Consider the following 20295-nt stretch of genomic DNA (forward strand, 5'->3'; position numbering starts at 1 on the left):
GGCTGCCGGGACCTGATGGAGCTGAGCACAGTTCCTTGGCCCAGTCACTGAGGACACTAACACATTCTCGGATCGCTGAGGGACCAGAACTACTCTCAGGGAGCATCTATCTGTAAGGGACAGGACGGACTAAGACTAAGACTCCAAGTGTGAATGTTGGAGATGGGGGTGAGGTTGGGCAGTGAGACCCACACAGGGCCTGCCTAACAAATGCAACTGCCTTCTCAGGCGGGTAGGCACATGGAGGGTGCACATCTGGGCCTTCCCTCTCACCCTTCTCCTGCCCAGCTCACAGCTTCTCCTTTAAGCACTTTGGGTTGAAGAGGCACCCAGCTGTTGCCTGCCCAGGATACCCATGGATCTAGGTGAAGCCCCAAAACTAGGCCCTTCCATGGTCAGCCAGCCAGGCCCATGGCTCTGCAGGGACCAGGGCCTGCTTCAGAATCCCAGCCCACCTTCGACCACTCAAACGGCCTTCCTGAACCCAAAGATGGAGAGATTTTCCAAGGCTTTGAGATGGCTGTTGCCAAAATATTCCAAAGCCACCAAACTCATTTCGCTTCTTCCCCTGGATCCGGCAAAGCAACCACCTCAGCCCTTCCTGCAGCACCCAGACTAAATCCCAAAATGGCCACAAAGAGCTCAAAGGACTCTCTGCCCCAAACCAGGTAGGCTAAGCTCAAGGAAAAGAAAGCTGGGGGACGCGCATTGAGCCTTGTGACGTCTGAGGGGCTGCCCGAGGGAGTGGCTCCTGACTGACCAACTCAGGGCCAGTGGTGGCAAGGCCACCCGTAGCAGCAGCTGCAGGGTCCTGCTCAGTCCAAGGACCTATGGTGGGAACCAGCCAGTGTCACCAAGAGCCACCTGGGGCAGAGGAGGGGGCAGTGCTCTCCCCACAGCTACAGCTGATTGAGCACCTGCTGGGTGCCAGGCACTGTGCTGGCAACTCCATGGGCACCACCTCATTTAAGTCTCACAGCCCTTTGGGGTAGGAACTACGGTCTCCGGATTACGGATGGGGACCGCGATGCGCAGAACAGTGTAGTGACTTGCTCAAGGTCTCAGTGCCAGGCAGTGGTGGAGGGTGGCTCAGAAGCACATGCTCCTCCCACCTCTTCCCTCATGGGTCATTCTTGCCCCTGGCTAGAGGAAAACCAGATGACAACTTTCAAGTCTAAGATTATGTCACTCTCAGATTCTTCTTACTCCCTTAGGGAATAGCTGGGGAGCTGCTGTCTACCAGCCCCTCGAGGAAAGGCCGCCAAGCACCCCTTTCTCCCTCCTGCCCTCCGCAGGCCTGTCCGCTCACTGCCCCTCCATTCGCCTCTGCATGCGGCCCGGTGGGCCTGGGGACGTCGGCAGAAGCACCGAGGCCAGCGAGCTTACAGGCTGCCACTTTCTTTCTTCATTTAGCCTCTTCCCCCAGATCCTGCATAGTGATCACCTCTGCCCCTTCTGCTGCAGCCAGGCAAACTCCCCAAACAGCCAGCACTTTTAGTAAGAGATGGGACCCAAATGGCTCACAAATGGGGGACAATAACTCATGACTGGCATCGGGGTGTCAAAGGGAAGGCTGTGGTCCAGCTCTCATCCCCCTCCACAGGTACAGGGTGGGTGGGCACACTGGCTGAGCAGCACCCAACCCAGGTCAGTCTCCACCAGGAGGCCCTAGTCTTCCCCGCTGGCTCCCGCTGGCTTTCCAGAGGCCTGGCCGGTCCCCAGCTCCCAGCAGTCCAAGCTGGGCTCCACTTGGCTGTGGCCTGCACCGAACTGTAACGGCCTCTGCAGCAACCTCCCCTCCCAATTACGTCTGCGCAGAGCCAATGTTAAACTCCAGGGTGCTGTCCCTGGGCCCAGCCTGCCCAATGACAGAGGGGGAAGGCACGCCAAGCAGCAGCAGGGAGGCCAGCCCCAATTAAAGCTTGCCACCAGCAAACCAAAGAACGGAGCCAAGAACTGAAAGGTCATGCTCACTGTGGCTCCATCGCTTTACCCAGGCAACATTAAGCCCACTCAGTAGACCCAGTGAAATGCCAAGGGGGAGAGACCTTCGAGAGCAGGCCTCCTTGCCAAGAGCTCGTTGCCCAGATTCAAGTTTGAGGCTGCGGCTGGTCCCAAGCTCCATTCCAAGGCCCGAGGGTCCAGGCTGGCCGAGGGGAGGGGAGGCAGCCGGGGCTATGGCCGTCAGCGAGGCCCTTACCTTGCTCTCCGGGGGCGAGGCTGCCAGCTGTTGCTGCTTGGCGATGTTCTCCGACAGGCACCAGCACACCCTCTTCTTCTGCTCCTGTGAGTGTGCTTCCAAAGTGAATAAGCACTCTGCCTTCTGACGTCAGGGAAAATGGAGAAAGGCACGGTCAGGGCTACTCCCTGGTTCAGGGGGCTCCCAGGCCCAAGCCCTCCCTGGGCTCCAGAGGGCGAGGCTGCAGCAGGGAGGGAAGTGCCAGAGAAAAGCCACAAATGCACATTAATCCCTGGAGGCATCGAGGCAGCCAGAGGAGCAGGGATGCTGGTCCCGGGGCCAGCCAGGAGCCGCGTGCCCACAGACGGGGGAGGGGAGGGAGGCGGGTGGCACCCACACAGAGGAGGCCTGTGGAGAGCTGTGAGGTCAGCCCCAGGGGCAGGCCGCACAAGGCAGCAGCTGGGGGAGCACGTGGAGAACCCAGAAGACCAAGGTCTCCCCGGCTGATGCGCCCCCACCTCAGAGAACCCCTCCTCCACCTCAGCACGCTCATCACAAGGCTAGACTGTGGTTGGATGGACACACTGAACAGAACCCAAATGACCACCCTGGTCTCTTTAGGAAGTCTTTGGTGGGCAGAGTCATGTGGCCCTCTCAGTGCCACCAGTGCCTGGCACATCATCTGTGTCCGATCAATGGCTCCTCAGCTCAGTTGAGTGCAGGTCGTCTCTGGCGCAGCAGACATTTAAATCCCGCTTTGCTATTTAACCTCGTTAAGTGCTGTGCTCTCCTCTCCCTAACTAGATTATAAACTCCTCCTATGAAGGCCTTTTTCATCTGTGCCCAGAGCAGTGCTTGCCATGTAGCAGACTCAGTAATCTCTGGTCGTCTGGAAGAACTTCTGGTATGAGGTTAAACCCAGGCCAGCTTGGGCACAAGCACCAGGGAGCTGCTGGGACCTGAGGACTCGGCCCACAGCGCTGCCAGAAATGCCGGGGACAGGCAGGGGCCATGCCCAGCGCTATCGCCCACCACGGGGTGCTGGGATCAGGGGATCACAAGCGCCTTCTGACTCCACGGGAATTTGATTATAACCCCACAGGGTGGTGATTAGATGAACTCAGCCCAGGAGGTGAGACCACAAGCCGGATGGCCTGTAACAGAGGGAGAGGCAGGGTTTCTATCCAGTCTCCCTCGGTTTGCAGTTGCACAGGCTGGTTTGAATCCCAGCTTTGCTGCTTCCTAGCTGTCCGCCCAGGGAAGCCCCAAGCTCTCCGTAAAACGGGAATGACGACATCGCTTACATCACGGAGCAGCGGGGAAGGCAAGCCGTAAGGACCATCGTGGGCCTCAACAAACAGTAGCTATTATTGTTATTACTCAGTAATTCATTCATTAAATAAATATCTTTTGAGCCCCTGCTGGGTGTCAGGGACTGAACTAGACCCTGTGATCACAAGGTAAATGAGACAGACCAAGCTCTGTCCTCAGGTTGGGGGGTGCAGGGAGACAATAAACCAACGACTGATAAACGACACCGTTACAAATTGTGCAAATGCCCCATGGTCATAAAGGGAGGGATCCTACTTGGGCTAGGTGGCCGGAGAAGGCCTCTCTGAAGAGGTGACATCTGAGCAGAGATCTGGCTGATAAGGAGCCAGGATGGGAAGCCCTGGGGAAAACTGTTCCAGGCAGAAGGAACAGCAGATGCCAAGGTCCTGGGTTGGGGATGCTTCACAGCATCACAGCACCTGGGGACATTTTCTACTCCACCATCCAAACCCATTCCTCAGGGCAAGGTTGTCTCCCTGTGTTAAGTGTTCACAAGGTGCCGGCCATTCCTTCCCTGCCCCAAAGTACTCAGGAGCTGATCTTCCTAAAAGCATCCTAGGAGAGAGGAAAGGAACCCTGCCTCCTGGCTTCAGGGAATCGGTGGCTGTAGTTGGACAACTCTGAAGCTACCACTTAGCAGCAGCTACCTGCCATTCCCCAAACCCCCAGCCACAGCATGGAAAAAGTCCCCAAGATTCCCCAGAGAAAAGCTCATTGGGGCTGGAGCTGACCAGAGGGCCTTCTGCTCCTGTGTTCTTCCCTGTAAAGAAGGAGGGGGTGAGGCAGGGGTGCTGGTTTCTCCAGCTTGAATGGCCTTCACTCCACAAAGGAGGCACTGGCCCAAGCCTCCCAGCCCTGCCTCTACCTAACATGGGGCCGTCGGCAAACCCCTCAATGTCCCTGAGCTTCCATTTTCTCCTCTTTCTGTTCTAAAGCTGGAATTCTGCCTTAATGATAGTTCTTTTTATCTAATTATCAATTTTAAAAAGCACTTCCCCATCCATGAGCTCATTTTGATCTCGACAATTCCGTGCAGAGTTGGGCAGAGCATGGATTGTTATTCCCATTTCATGGATAGGAAAAACCAAGGCTCAGAGTAGCTTGGGGCCCCACTGAGGTGTTACTGCCAGTGGGTGGCAAAGGGAAGATTCAAATCTTTGGAGAACCACCTGCTGGAATTGCATCTCTGGAGCCCAGGGAGGCCCCCGAAGAAGCCCCCATGCCATTGGCAGGCAAGAATGCTCTCTCCCTTCCAGACTAGGGCTTGGAGCAGAGCACAGAATCCTTCAGAAGAAGCTCTGAAGGCCAGTGGGTCTCAGGGCAGCTGCAAGTTCACTGGCAGCTTTTTGTACTGCTGACCACTTCTCTGAGCTCCAGGCTGGCCGCACCCATTTCACCAAAGTGCAAGAAAGTCTCCCCAGGCTGGGCAGACCTCTCCCAGCCAGCGGGCGGCCCACTCCCTGGTTCTGAGGCAGCCACCTCATGCTCCACGCCCTGCTTCACCAGCAGAGTCTTCACATTTCTTCCAACAACCTTTGCAAGGTTGCAGCTGTGATTATCCCTATTTTACCAACACCCGCAAGAACCACCTTCCACCTATCCTGGAAAGAATCTCCATTGGAAAGCCAAATTTCTCCACCCAGGCTGGAGACCACGTTGCCTGCCTCCTAGCAGAGTGTGGGGCCAGATCTCTGGCTCCAAGAGCTTCAGGCCAAGGCCTCTGTAATGCCAGAGGACCCGGAAGGCTTCCGAGGCACCAAGGACCTAGACCCAGGCCTGGCCTGGGGATAGGGGCTGGCTGTCTCAGATGGGCAAACATTTGTTGGGAAGTCCTTGCTCCCAAGACTCCTCTCCGAGTGCTGCCTGGAGCTCTCGAGGCTGGTCCGGCCAAGAGAGAGGGAACACTGAGACAGCTCTCTCCAGGGGGGCTGAATTCCCATCTGCCAGAGCGTCAGCCACCTTCTGCTTTCTCTGTGTACCTGAATCCGGAGCCCCATTGCCTGCCTGCCTCTGTATGTGAACAGTCTCCTCAGCCCAGGGGTGACCCAACTGGCTGGTTTCCAAGCCCTCAATTCTGGGCTCCAGGGACAACCCACAAGGCCTCCTGACTTAACTCAGAGACAGTCACTGCTGACAGTGGGCAGAGGGGCCAAAAGCACAGACTTCCCCAGCTGCCCAGCCCTCTGCATTTAAATAGAAGCATCCCCAAATTCAACAAGACACCCAGCTTCTTTGGCCTCTTTTAAACTCCCATCTTGCCCCACCTCCTTGTTCCTGGATTAATTTTATTTTTGTAAAACCCAATACCTCTGTTGCTATGAGTTATGTTCGCCTGCTTTGACAAATGTTCTCTTATTTAACTCAACTCCCCTAATGACCCTATGACATAGGGGGGAAGGAAAGGCACTGCTGTGCCCATTTTTAAGATCAGGAAACTAAGGCTCAAAAAGGTTAATTCACTGGGCCCAGGAGGCCACAGGAGAGGAGAGATTCAAATTCTGCCTCCTGCCTCCTCCAGAGTCTGTGATCTTGCCAAAACTGCGTCACCGTACGTGCACATTACAAAGAATGTAAGCTGTTTCTCTTAGATTTCTTTTTAAAAGATCGATAAATCATTTGTGATGTCTTTAATGGGGAGTAAACGAATATGAAAAGCTCTTCCCCTTGTTATGAGGCTGACAATAATAATAGCTCCCATTTACTGAATACTCACTGTGTGCCAGGCTCGGTGCTAAGTGCCTTGGACACAGTAGCTTATTGAATCTCATTTAATCATTACAACATCCCTGAAAGGTAGGCACCCATCAGCTTTGTTTCAGAGATGAGTACGTAACTCTACCCCAGATCAATCAGGAAATGGCCGAGCCAAGGTTCAAATCTCGGTCTTCCTACCTCCAAAGCACAGACTCTTAAATTGCTGGAGCCAGCATCAGACTCTAGGTTATAAAGTGGTCCCTGACCATCATGCCCAGTGTCCCAAGGCCCCTGTGCTCTGAAGCCAGTTGTGGGCTGCATCCATCCCATGGATTTGTCCAGGGGAATAGAAAACCTGGAGTCAAGGACTGCTTAGGACAACCCCACCCAGAATCTCATGGCTGAGATCTGGGTGCCACCCTGCTTTTTAGGCCACAAGGAGAAACCACTTGGAGGGTCCAACTAAGATGTGAGCTTGGGGTTTTCTTTGGGATTCAAAACCACCCTTGTCAAGAAGTTTCCAGGATGCAGTCCAGGCAGGCATCCTCCCAGCATTACAGCCCCTCATAAATAGCAACCCATTAAGAGAAAAGAGAAGCTTCTCACTGTGTGAGCTTCAATCCCCCAGCCCCTCAGGGTTGGATCACCTGGCACTTTGCTGAAATAAAAGCAATCAATATCTCTTCATCAATCTTTGGAGGGCCAGGAGGTCACAACTCCCTGGAAACCATTGGAACAGAAGTGCTTTTCTCTGGGAAAAACAAACCCAGCCTGACAGGAAGCTCTCTTGGCACTAAAGAACCTGGGGCTGCATTTCAGGCACTGTCCGAGAGCATCAGAATGCAGAGTGGTGAGGCTGGAGGGGCAAGAGCTCAGGCACTTCCGGGTGTGGCTCACAGCTTCTCTTGAGCTGCACTCTGCTCACGCAGCTTTGTGCAACTGAAGACCCCCCCAGCTTCAAAGCACCTCCACTTCAAAGCCATTTCCTGTGTCTAGTGGGGATGCAGCTGACACTGGGGAGGACACCCAATGCCCTCTTGGCCCTCAGGTCTACTTTTCAGGCAGCCCAGATCCCACACTCAGCTCTGACAACTTCCATGCCCCTTTGGAGCTCTCTGGTTTCCTCAGAAGCTAACTTCTCATCAACTCCATCCTCACAGGGCTATTCAAAGACCCACTCAAGACCTTGTACCACTTTTCACAGCCAGGACATGAGGAGTGGTTTTCATTCATCAGTAGTGCACAAATTACTTCACTAAAGTGTATATTCCTCTTGGCCAGCCAGTGTAGACCATGCCCTACACCCAGGGTGTGGCCAGTGTAGACAGAGTCCCAGGACTGTTGGATGAGGCAGCCTTAAGTGGAGGCAAAGGGCAGGAAGGTTCTAAGGATCCTTACCAGGGACAGACACTGCCCTGCTGTTAGTAGCAATGACACAAGCCTGGGAATAGAAAATTCACTGAAAATTGCAAAGACTTTGCATGGCTCAGAGGCTTTCTGCTTTTTCATCACCAAGGATCTCTTTAATTAAACCCCTGATTTAATGATATTTTATCTACCAAATTGTATCAAGCAATAAGTTGTTTGCGTGTCTTTGCTCAGCAAAGGCACAGAACTGCCCGTGTGAGCTTCTGATGTGACAGATAACCTGGAATATCACTCATACCGCATGGGTGTCATCCCAGCCCAAAACACAGACACAAGATATTCTTTAGCCCATACTGTCTGGCCCAGGTAAAGCTACAAGCACCAACAGACCTTCTGAAATACTGAAAAGACCCTGTAGCAGGGGTCCTGGCGGTACTTCCTAGAAAAAGAGGAAGCAAGGGGCAGCCAAAGGAACCAGGGAATTCTCCTGGGGAAGGTCCTTAAATAAATAAATGGGGTAATACACCCTCATCTGAGCCCTGCAGGCACTGGAGGCCAGGAGGTCCTAAGTGGGATCACAGGTGTCCTTCTGTTCACCCCAAGCACTTGCTCATGCACTGCTCTTTTACCTAGAGGTAGGAGACGTGGGGCAGGAACCTTTATTCCCATCCTAAGGAGCTAGAAGCTGACATTCTGGGCTTGCCCAGGACCACTGTGGGTGTTGGTTTGGAGGCTGGCCCTGCAACTCTGTACTAGAACCCGACCCAACGTCTTCCCTCAAGCACTGGGTCACAGATCACCCGCCTCAAATGCAGGGGAAGGACTCACCTCTGCTAGATACAGCACGCAGAATTTCAGGTCTTCTGAAGAACCTTTGAGGCAACAAAAAGTAAGACTTGCATTAGAATTGGCTAGAGCCTCAACAGTTTGCTGGAGCACAGCCAGCTTTCTCACCCAGTGTGTGGTACTTCCTGGAAAAAGAGAAAGAAAGAGGCAGGCACAAGGGACGTTTGAGTTTTCCTTTAAACAACCCAACTGCCTTTGCCATTTTGAAATTTGACAAGGAACTGCTTAGTTCCAGGGTGGGCCATTTTCCCCACCAAGGAAAGCGTGGGCCAGTGTAGGGGGAGCCCCCATCAGGGGCTGAGTAGAGCCCAAACCCAACCTCTCTGTGTGTTCTCTTAGAGCCTTCTCACCCCTGGTCTAAAATCCCAAACTCAACCATTCACCAAAGCCCTCTCCATCCAGGAGGCAGAGCTGAGAGGGACCATCGGCTACTCCGTCCTCCTCTGACAGAGGAGATAAGGTGCAAGGCCTCTCCCAAGGCAGATGACTTGGGCAGAAAGAAGGTTTCAGAAGCAGTGGGGAAGGTTGCCTGGGGGAGGACACTTTTGAACTTGAACTCCAGGTAGGAAGAAAGGAATTCCAGGACGTGGGAACAGCACAGGCAGAGATACGGAGACAGAGAAGCACATGCTGGGTGCAAGGCAGAGCAAGTGTTGGGTGCAAGGAAAAGAAGCCCCTCCTCCTCCTCCAGGACCTTCCCAGGCACTCATCTGAGCACAGGCCCAGGTATGGCTAGTAACTTCCCATATTTCGAGCAATCTGACCTCTCCAGCTGGACTATAGTTTTGGAGGGAAGAGACCACACTGCATATATAATATGCAGTGCCACAGAACTTCAGAGGACAGTAGTGCTATATGCCAGTCACAGCTCCATGAGATTTACATGTAAAACTCAACTCTCAGAGCAACCCCCAAGTGGTAGGGGTTAGTATCATCCATGGTTCATGGGAGGGAAACTGAGGCACGGGGGGGTTACATAACTGGCCCTGGGTAGTAAGGAGAAGAGCAAAGATTCAAACCAGGCAGGCTGTGTCCAGAGTCAATGCTCCCAACTGCGACACCCCCCGCCTCTCCACTGCCCTCCACATAGGCCCTCCATGGCCTCTCTGACTTCTAGAGGAAACAGGCCCAGTGCTGGGCTCAGAGTAGACCCCTTGACACATACTCGAGTCAAAGGAATTGCCAAAGAAACCAAAAAGCTCTTGCGAAGAGAAGGCAGCAAGTTAAAAACAGAGATTGTGGATCAAGCCAGCTCCTAAGAGAAGTCGAGAACAAGGGCCCGAGAGCATTTGGAGCCTAGGCCCCTTGGGAGCAAGTGTGTAGTCAGTACCCCAGGCAAAAGTATCCCTAGGGCCTGGGGGGTGCCAACCAGAGCCAGATAAAAATAGCCCATATGTAAATGGGGGCTCACTTTGGACTTCGGAATAATAAATCTTTCTACTTCACCCCATCTAGAGACTGGTTAGGGAGGGAGGGAGCCCTGACTAAGAAGCCCATCATGTTTAAGAAAACTAATTTCACAATTTCTGCCAGTTTCTTGTGTTGCTGAGGGTGGAGACAAGAGGAAGGTGGCCCATTTGTTTAAAAAACAAAACGCTGAGACATTTCCTTGACTTTCCAGAAGCAGATTCGAGTGCCTAGCCAAGGGAGAGCTAAAAAGATCTATAATAAAATGATGGAAACTTGGGTTTGGAAACTTGAGGGTTAGAGGGGAGAAAAAGGTTCTAGCAAGGAAGGAAAAGCCAAGGATAAGGGAGCCCCAGGGGAGAGACAGCTGAGGTCAAGGAAAACACACTCTATGCATATTCCCTATAGCAGGAATGATTGAAGAGTTGCTTTAAAAACTTTTCTCTTCTGTGACCCCTACTCAGTTACCCCCAAACCATCACTGAAATCTGCTCTATATCACACAAAGAAGGTGGAATAGGGGCACTGCTCACACGGCTCAGATGCTCACAAAGGACAAGAACCTTGAGAGCCAAGAGGGGTTGGGAGCTGCTGCAGCTGCAAGGTGGGCTGACCCAGGAGAGGGTCTCAGCCCCTCCAGAAATGCCTCTGGAACATTAGGTGGGGCTCTGGACTTTCCAGAGTGTGGGAACTGGGTCAGAGGAAAAGGAACATGGAGGCATTTGGGTTTTCCATTCAACAATCCAACTGCCTTTGCCATTTTGAAATTCCATAAGGAGCCATTTAGTTCCTGGATGGACCTTGCTGCCCACCACAGGATGTGTGGGCCTGTACAGAGAGGCTCCCCAACCATGGGCTGGACGGAGCTGAGAGGTGGCTTCCCCGCCCAGGTCTGAGCCCTCTGTGTGTTCTCCCAGGGCCCTCTCTGAGGTCCCCCACTCAACCATTCACCAAGCCTGCTCCACCCTGTCATTGTCTCCATTCTCCAGACAGAGAAACTGAGGCCCAGGGAGGGAAATGGCTCATACAATCATACACTGAGTACGTGGCAGAGCTGAGATTTGAACTCCAAAGCCTGTGTTCCTGACCACAAAGTCCTACTTCCTTCCCCTCTGCTCGTTTACTCATCTGTCACTCCACCAGGCTACGGGCTCCAGAGGGCCGGAACTGTGTCACTTTCACTGCTATGGCCCTGGTAGTCAGCCCTGAGGTGGGCTCTGAAGAGGCCCTCAGAAAATGTTGACTAACCAAGGTTTAACTCCAAGGGTTCCAGCAGCTGAGTTTCCAATTCTAGACACTTGGCTCCCTAGGGTGGGTGGAGAGCCCAAGAATCAGCTGGCCATTTCCAGGCTACTCCGGAGAGACCAGAGCAGGCCAGGAAGACATGCTGTGGGCGGGATGCTGGCGGTCTGTGGGGCAAGAACACAAAGAGCAGCAAGGCCAGCGGGCAGCAGGGGCAGGAAGAGACCACAATGGGGCCCGGCTGACCGGAGATGTCCCAATTGTTAGCGCCAGCTCTCCGCCTGTTCCCATTACACAGCCATTCAGCTCCTTGAAGTTTGGGGATGCTGGGCAGGAGGAGGGCTGGCCGGGTTTAAGTGGCCACCCAGCCAGGAACCTGGGGGGAGGGGCACGCCTCCAGCTCCCAGAGCTGAAGCAGCACTTCTGGTCTCCTTTCCATCGGTCATTCATTCCCCCCGGCAAACATCCACCGGGCGCCCACTATGCTTGGCCAGTGGAGTTAAGAGCCCATCAGACAAGTCACACCCCAAGCCAGCAGGAAAAGCTGGGTGTCCTCCTGGTTTCCCATGTTCTTTGGTGCAAATTGAACTCTCCATATATGTTGATTTGAAAGAGACAAACAAGACCCCAAGGAGTTGTGAGCAGTGTTAATCACAGACCATTCTGCCAACAGCAGCTCCAGATGAGGCCCCAGATGTACCCCTTAAAAGCCTGGCTCGGGCTGTGGCTGCAGCAGTGGGTCTCTAGGGGCACAGGAGAGGCAGGCAGGAAATCGGGTGCCAGATCTCAGAACGTTGGGTCTTGTGGTTCCAACCCGGACTGCAGGGAAAGGGGTCACAGACCTGTCTCAGGGGGGTTGGGGAGGGTGGAGGTGAGGGTCTCAACGATGCCCAGAAAGGAATGGAAGCTTTGGAAGGTGCTCCCTGCCATCAAGCCATTTTCTTCGCTCTCAGCAGCTCCTGGGCTCCCTGGAGAGCCAGATACCCTCTGTTTGCTGACTGACACTGCTGAAGAAGGGCAAGACAATTAGTCTGCACCAAACCATCTGCTCTTCATATCTAGGAGTGTGCGCACACACATGCACACATACACACTCCTCTCATGCCAACCCTACGGCTCCGGTGAAGGTAGTCTTCTCTCCTGCAGAGGACCGGCCTTGGCTGCCCTCAGCCCTCCTCAAGCTGACCCACCACCTGCAGGGAGAGGAAGTAGCCTCCAGTCCCAGCAGCCTGAACGAGGCTGGTGCACCCACGCAGCTCAGCACCTGGACAGTTTCTCTGCAACACCTCAAGGCTCCACACCGCCCACCCTGACCATCTGCCACCCAATGGAGGCCAGAGCTCAGCCTGCTTCTAACTTCAAGCCTTGGGTCTGGTGGCTCTGGGAGGGGAAGACCCAGTCAATTCCCAAGGGGTGGGGGCAGGAAGGTATGGGCACTGTCTGGCTTCTCTCAGCGACCCTGGCGGTGGGGTCTGTTGGGGTCATCAGCGCTGGGAGGATTGTAAAGCGCTGGCCCCACCCTCATTTCATGGCCAGAGAAACTGAAGCCCAGAGAAGGCAGAGGGCCAGCTGAAGTCACACAGCCGGTCAGTATTCAGGCCAAGCCCAGATGCCCAAAATCTCCCCTACCCCACTCCCACCCAAAACACTGTCAGTTTGACCCTCCCATTCTTTTCCTCTCTCCTTTTAGCAGGAGGCTGAGCAAACAAGGGTCATGGGCTTGTGGTCCCAGCCCTGAGTCCTCAGCATACAGAGTGAGGGGTCTTAGGATTAGTCAACACATATTTCCGAGTACTGCCCCTTCCCCCAGAACTCCAAAGATTTGAATGGGTCCTAGTGTACAAGAAACCAATGGGGCTTAAATTGTCTGAGCTAGAGAGAAGGGGAGAGAGAGGAGGGGACAGGACAGTATGTGTGAGTGTGAGTATGGGTTTAGGAGAGGGAGGGGCAGGGACAGGGGAGTGTGCAGATGAGTGCAGGGGAAGCTGGGTTTGAGGGAGAGGCAGGGTAGGGCAGAGGCAGGGTGGGGGTGGGGGTGGAATGCAGCAGCCAGGGGCTCTAACCTGCCTTTGCCCCTCCTGCCATCCAGCAGGCACTGAGGGCTCCCTCAGCACAGCCCCCCCCCCCAGCAGGCAGAGCCCACCCGGAGGGAGGGGCTGCCCAGAGTGAGGGGACTTGCTTCCCCCTCAGTGGCTGCCCTGGTCAGGGAGCAGGAGAAAGCCAGAGCCGGAGAAGGAGAAGCTGTAGGAGACTTCCTGTGGGGAGGCGGGAGTGGAGTTTCCCACACAGACTGGGTTTTCCAAGGAGTAAGAACAACCCGGGCACCGAGCACACAGGATGGGTTTGCAAACAGTCAGGAAGTTCTCCTGGAGCAAAAACCGTCAAAACAGAATTCTTTCACTGGGTAATATTTTCCTCCTGCCCCGTCACCCATGCTCAAACAGGTCTGTTGTTGTTTTCGTAATCTGGGAGAGGAAATCGAGCCCCTTTCAGCGGAGACCTCAGGCGCCAAACCAAACCGCTCAGCAGATACTCCCAGCTGGCTTCCCGCTCCCCGCATGTAGGAGGGCATGATGGAAAATTTGGGTTAGAAATTCTCCTTGCGCTCCCACATCCTCCTGCTCGCCGACCCCCAGCCACACGTCCAGCTTTTCTGGGCTCTGGTCAGCATGATGCAGCTGGGTGGAGAAGGAGCTGTAGTCTCTTGTCCAGGGTTGTGGGTGATGAGTGGGTGGCAACTGGCATTTATTGAGCACCTGCTGTGTGCCAGGTGCTTTGCATATGTGACCTAATTTAATCTTCCCACAACCTTTTGAGATGCTATTCTTATCCCCATTTACACAAGAGGAAACTGGCTCAGCAAAGTTAAGTAATTTGCCCCAGGTCAAACAGGTCATGAGAGGCAGGGCCAAGATTTGGACACAGGTCTGTCTGACTCTACAGCCTCTCTGGAATGTCTCTGGAACAGAAACTCCCCAGTGAAGTTCAGGGTATCTAGGGAGGCTTGCCAGCCTGGAATGAAATGTCAGCATCTGAGACCCCACCACCCAGGCACAGCACCCCGACCCCGCATGAACAAATGCCCCCCTGATGGCCGGCAGCCCAACTGCCAGAGATACAGCCAAACTGGGCATCCGAGCTGCCTGGAGCAGTGGGGCTCAGCACCAGTGGGGGGGGGGGGCAGGGCATCCTAAGCGTGCACTGACCTTCCTGCAGCTTCAGACTCTGGAGGTAGAGGGGGTTCCTCAGGACATTGCAGCGGCCGGGCTCATCTTCCTTGGTGAAGAGCAACAGATCCGAGTAGGCAAACAGCGTCACCTGCGCCAGGAAAGCAAAAAGAGCCTGCTGCCTGGCTGTCCCCTGAGCGCCGGGGCCACAGCCTCCCCTGGAGGTCGGGGTAATGCCCCCTGTCATCTCAGACAGAACCAGAAGCAGACTCTCAGCGGGACCTCTGACCTGCCATCAGCGCTGCCCCTGCGCCCTGCAGTTTTCTCTACCTGCCCTGTTCCACCTTTGCTTTTATTCTACTGTGTCTGTTGAAAGAGCACTGGACTTGGAGTCCGAAGTCGTGAGGCTCCTATCCCAGCTCTGCTACTCACTAGCTATGGAAAATTTGGTTCTGTTCCCTTAAGCCCTTCAGCCTCAGTTTCCCATCTGTACTGACAGGGGCAAGGCCCCTCCTGGCTCCCTCAAAGACTCCTTTCACAAGCTCTTTGCAGACTGTGAATTAAAGTGTCATGCAATGTGAGGCATTATTACGAAATTCCTTGTGGATCATTTTAACGGCATTAATATGAAACCAGTTCAAGAAAAAGCAAGTTACTTATGCTCTGATACAGACATGTACACAACATCTATCTCTTTTCTGAACTAGCTGCTCCAAAAATAAAGGCAAAAGCTATTTTTAGACATTATAGGTAAACCAACAGGCATGCTCGGCATATTTTTATGCTAAAAAAATCCACTTGATCCTCTAAGGCCTCTAAAGATTACACTGTTCTTGTTTTGTAAATCCTGCAGTGACCTTTATTCAAAAGCAATAAAATCCAATTTTAGATTCCCAAAGAAGACAAAATACTATTAATTATGTGAACCTCCCTTTGAGGTGTCAAAACCTGACATACCTCACCTCTTCTGAAGGAAGAAGAGTCAGCCAGAGGGACTTTGCATGTCCTAAAGCCACACTGAGCGTGTGCTAGATTGTTGCCGAAGTTTAAAAAGTCAACACATTGACATTTAGCTACCAAAGTGGTAAAGATGACCCAACCATGCCACTTCTAAGACTCGATCCTACCAAAATACTAACAGGGACATATAAATATGAACATATAAGGATGTTTGCAGCAGCATTTCTATAATAAACAAAAGGAAAAGAAACATTCATCAAGAGAGGATGGATAAAATCAGTTACACTGCCTTCATGTGGTAGAATTTAATGCAACTATTAAAAGAATAAAGTAGAGCTTTATGGGCAGAAATGGAAATCTGTCCATCAGAAGTCAAAATGTAAAATGTGGAAAATATCTATACTACAATCCAATTTCGTAAAACAATACTATGAATTCATCTATTTGATGCAGTTTTAAAAAATGCCTAAGACACTCACTACACTTCTCGGAGTAATTTTCTCTGAAGAGTGGGATTTACTTTATATATTTCTGTTTAATTTGTATTATTTTGCAATGAAAATGTTACTTTGGACATTTAAAATATATAAACATTTTTGAAAGGACCACTTGGCTGCTTGAGGGTAACACAAACACAGAGTTTCGAGGGATCTGGCCTCAGAGACAAGCGGGAGACGTCCTTGAGTGGCTTTTGGCGGCTCTGGCTTCTCCAACTTGGCCCAAAAGCTCCAGAACCCTGGGCTGGAAGGAATCCTGGTGGAGACATTGTCACCACAGCCCTGTCTCAACACAGCCTAACAGGAGCCTCTGTCGGCTGAGCACTTACTTTCTGCTCAGTGGCTCCTCACAGGCAGATAGCATCATTGCCCTCCTTTACGGGCAAGGGCCCTGCAGCTCAGAGAGGTTAAGTGACCCCTCCAAGGCCACACAGCTAGGGACCATACCGAGGTCTAGCTGGGTAACCCAGCTGCCACTCTACAGAGGGTAGCAATATGCCTAGAGATGTCCCATCCCTGAATGTGAAAGAATCCAAATAGGGGCCTAGAAAGAGGAGCAAAGGAGTCCAAAGGAGCAAGAGAAAATGAAGAAAAAAAAAATAAATAAAGTTAAGGGAGAAAAATAAAATGATCCAAGAGCTCAGAAGGATTTCAGGGCTTGGTTGTCGAAGGAGAGGACTTCAAAGCGCAGGCAATGGAAAGGAGCAGGCTCCCAATCAACCAGAAACACAAGGCAAACCCTCGGGGTTCCCGGGCCCATCTCCCCCACTCAAGGGAAATCTGGCAGTCACCTCCAGACCCACAGGGAAGCTGGCAGGGGACAGCTTGGAGATGGTCTGTCAGGAGCCAGAAAGTCCAAAAGACGGCCCAGACCCAGAGAGTGGGGAGGGCCACGGGCAAGGTGAGAAAAGCCTCAGGCCGCTGCTCCAGCCCAAATTCCCAGGGCTGAGAATGCTGTCTAGACAGGAAGTGATTAAGGCATGAATGAAGAATTTTCCCAAAGGGTGGGTCAGGGAAAGGACAGAGCTGGCACACAGCTAGAAGCAGGGCAGAGGGGCAAGCGTGCCACAGGAGAGCAGGCAGACCCCTCTCGCCCCATCTCCCCAGCATCCCGCTGGTCCTGCTCCCACAGCAGCCCAGAGCTGAGTGATGCCCACCTCAAAGCCGTTACCTGCTGTCTTCCACAACAGGCCATGGGGGCTGCCAGGTGTCTTCCCCACACTTGCTCCAAGTGCACATCTGTTTTCCCAAAGTGTCAAAGGTTGAGGGATCACCTGGTTAGGGAATCCTTGCAACCTGGAGGGACACCTCTCCTAAGTGGCTGCTAACCAAGCTTCCTCCTGGGAATCCACCGCAGGGCAGGGTTTGCGTAAAAGATCTTTGTGCCTTAGTTATTGGTAAACTCAGTGAGTCAGTGTGTAAAATGAGGTTGTGTCTGCCCCTGGCCCCCACAGAATTCCTGGAACCTGGAGATGCGGGATAACCATTGTTTGAATGTATAATCAAGGCTGCTCCAAAATGCTGATTTGATCAGCAAAAATCGCTTCTGTGACTTCTGGGAGAGGGGCTCCATGCGGCTGTTCGCTGAGCAGGACTAGGTCAGCTCACAGTCCTTAGCAAACTGGAGTATTCCCAGGGAAGAGAAAGGACAAAGAACCAAGGGGGAGCATTCCAGGAATAAGGAGTTCTGCTTAGAGTAGGGAAGAACTTCCTGTGATTTAACCATTTCCAGGAACAAAACACACTGCCTGGAGAGGTTGCCCCTGCAGATTCAAGAACTGGCTGGAAAGCGATCAGCAGGGAAAGTTACAAGGAGGCAATTAGAAATGGAGGGTTCCTGAGGGCCCAATCAATGCTGAGAATCTATAAATCATCCAAACCTTTCTTGAACTGGTTTATATTCGTGGCCTGAGTTATGTGATAGGGTATACCACTATCCACATATTTGCTGCGTGTCCTACTTCAATAAAAAGAAATAGTTATTTTACTTGTCTTCAAATGGCTTCCTTCAAGCTGCAAGGAGGGTTCTCTTAGTTCTAAGGATCCAAAGATCCACTAAGCAAAAATTTAGGGGGACAGATTGTAACCGGAGAGTAATCAGGTTATGGCTTCAGCTTGCGTGTCTTTGTTTTTAAACAGTGAGATCCTGACTCCATCCCTCAGGAGGCCTCAAGACCCTGGGGTCCCAGTTAATCTTCCTGGTGCCCACTTCCATCTATAGAGTAGAAACCTCTGTGCCTATCTCATATGATGCTGCAAGAGCTAATTGGGACTGAGGATGCAAAATGCATGCACAGGAAAGATTCACAGTAGATGCTCAGTGTTTGCACACTTAATGGTGAATGGACAGACAAAAGACCTTTTGGTATATGTATGTATTTCAGTATGGTTGCCATTTCTAACTGCCTTTTTATAAGTCTTATGAATTCACAGCCACACCTCCCTTTCTGACCCTTAACCACCTGACTTAGCTCCATCACACACCCCATTCACCAAATGTAGCTCCAAATGACTTCTTATTCCTAAAGCTAAAATCCCCCTCAACAGATGAAGTTTTACTCCCACTGAGGCAATTTCAGAAGATATGCCAAGGTTCTTAAGAAAGTTCCCAGATAGGAGGTCTAGAAATGTAATGAGCAATGCCAGAGTGGTAGAAATAAGCATGCAGCCTCCCCAGAAGCTCCCCTGGAAGAGACGATGCTCAATCTCAGAATATACGAGTTCAGGTGTGCTTGTTTGGAAAACTAAACCAAACCAACCTCCTGCTTTAGCCACAGTTGTACACAGTGTCTCAGAGTGCCAAGACTGAAAAGGCCCTTAGAGACCAGGCAACTTCAGACTCTGCCCTTGCTGCTTCAAGTACATGCACACCCACTGTTCAGATGAGAAGACTGAGACGGCAGCAGAGCTGGGGCTGGCCATCGGCTTTCTGCCTCCAGGTTTCCTGATCTTTCCACCACCCCCAAGCTGCCAATTAACTTGGCAGAGCCAAAGCTGCCAACACTGACTCAGGACCTAATCTGCAGAAAGCCCCCTAACTTCATCCCCAAGGTCCCCAGGTAGCCCACTCTGATGCCAGGGCTCCAACTTCTGTTCCCAAGTAGATTTAAATTCATGGAACTGAGCCGGAATATGACCAGCTCTGGGGATCCTGTGGTTAAGTTCTCCCAGTTAGGTATAATCAGGAGCCTGCTCCCAGGAAAAATAGCATGACAACAATCCCCGCCCCCCACCCCACCCCACCCTACCCCCCACCTCCCCCTACCCCCCACCTCCCCCTCAATTCCTGTTAGCAAATACAGAGCCCAGGAGAAATCACAGACTAATCCCTCAGAAGATTTGGGATTTGGATTAATACAGACTGAGAAAACCTGGGTAGCAGCTGGGGTGAACTGCCATCTCTTCTGCTCCTTAGAGTAAGTCCAGATAAACAATGGGATGCCTTTAGGGGTTGGGAAAACTTTCTAACCATCAAAGAGAGACTTATTAACTTTGAGAGGTGGTGAGCTCCCCACCACTGGAAATGTACAAGAAAACTTGGGGTAGTCATTTGGCAAGGAGGGTAGTGGGAGACCTTTCAGGTCTCTTCTACCCTGAGATTGTACAGTTCTAAGACCATCAGGAAGAGAGAAAAGTTAGGGTCCCAAAGGACAGCCGATGAACCCCACCTGGGGAACTCCACCTGGGGAAGGCGGATGCAACCTACCTCAGCAGCTTTGTTCCTCCCCTCGTACAGCAGCAGCTCCTCCGACAATAGAAGGGTCCGGGCGGGGTTACAGAGATCTAAAGGCTGAAAACAAAGCCCGGCTCGGGCTGAGTGGGCCATTCGGAGGCTAGTGGGGACCGCAGGGAGGGGAGGGGGTATCCTGTCGAAGCCGGCCACCGAGAACCCTCCCCACAGAGAGAAGGCCGCCAGCCCGCCTCCCCTCCGCCCCAGCAAAAACCCACAAGCCCAGGATGGAAACAGAAAGACAGACGCTTCTGTCCTGCGTGGGCCTGTTGCTGCCAGGTTCCCCACCAAGCCCGCGGTGGGAGCTGCACAGGCTGACAGGAAGTCCAACCACACGCCTGGGCCTCCCGGCCCCCCACGCACCTCACTGTCCTGTTCACGCTTCACGGGCAGGTCCCCAAAGTCGGGCCCCAGCTCCTGGGGGTGCCTCCTGCCCAGACACACCCATGCCAGGAGACTCGGTCACTGCAGCCCCTTCAAAGCCAGGTTGGTCCCTGCTTTGCTTCCAGAGCACACCCAAGCGGAGTCCTTCTCAGCCATGAGTTTCCCGGGGACCAGTTCTCACCCAAACCTCTCACCGCCCCCAGCATCCTGCCCCACAACCCCGGAGGAGCCCCATCCGGCCCAGCCCAGAGCCCAGGATCACCTAGCAGGGCTCATGCTCATGAAGGTGTCTTCCCAGCACCTAACAATGAGCAAGGTGCTTGAAGAAAGACAAGGAAACAAAGTGCAGGCCCACCAGTGAGGTGGAGGAACTTGACAAACTGTGAAGCTAAGCAAGCAAGACCCAGAAGAATATACACAGCACAGTTTCATTAAATAACATCCAAAAAGAGGCCAAACAATGTAAACTGTGGACTAGGGTTTACAGTA

The 20295-nt window shown here is 52.7% G+C and overlaps 1 protein-coding gene across 5 annotated transcripts in view; it reads right to left on the reverse strand.

Annotated features, from left to right (window-relative positions):
- The window catches only part of RGS3 (regulator of G protein signaling 3), a 176130-nt gene that overhangs the window by 52063 nt on the left and 103772 nt on the right, over positions 1–20295 (reverse strand). For all 5 annotated transcript variants that reach the window (XM_037798589.1, XM_037798590.1, XM_037798591.1 and 2 more), the window contains 4 exons: positions 19399–19482; positions 14275–14386; positions 8402–8445; positions 2201–2323 (listed from right to left, as the gene is read on the reverse strand). In XM_037798589.1, the coding sequence (XP_037654517.1) occupies positions 2201–2323; positions 8402–8445; positions 14275–14386; positions 19399–19482 (363 nt within the window). The remainder of the gene's footprint in view (positions 1–2200; positions 2324–8401; positions 8446–14274; positions 14387–19398; positions 19483–20295) is intronic.

The sequence above is a fragment of the Choloepus didactylus genome, chromosome 10, assembly GCF_015220235.1.
Source record: "Choloepus didactylus isolate mChoDid1 chromosome 10, mChoDid1.pri, whole genome shotgun sequence".
Classification (NCBI taxonomy): Eukaryota; Metazoa; Chordata; class Mammalia; order Pilosa; family Megalonychidae; genus Choloepus; species Choloepus didactylus.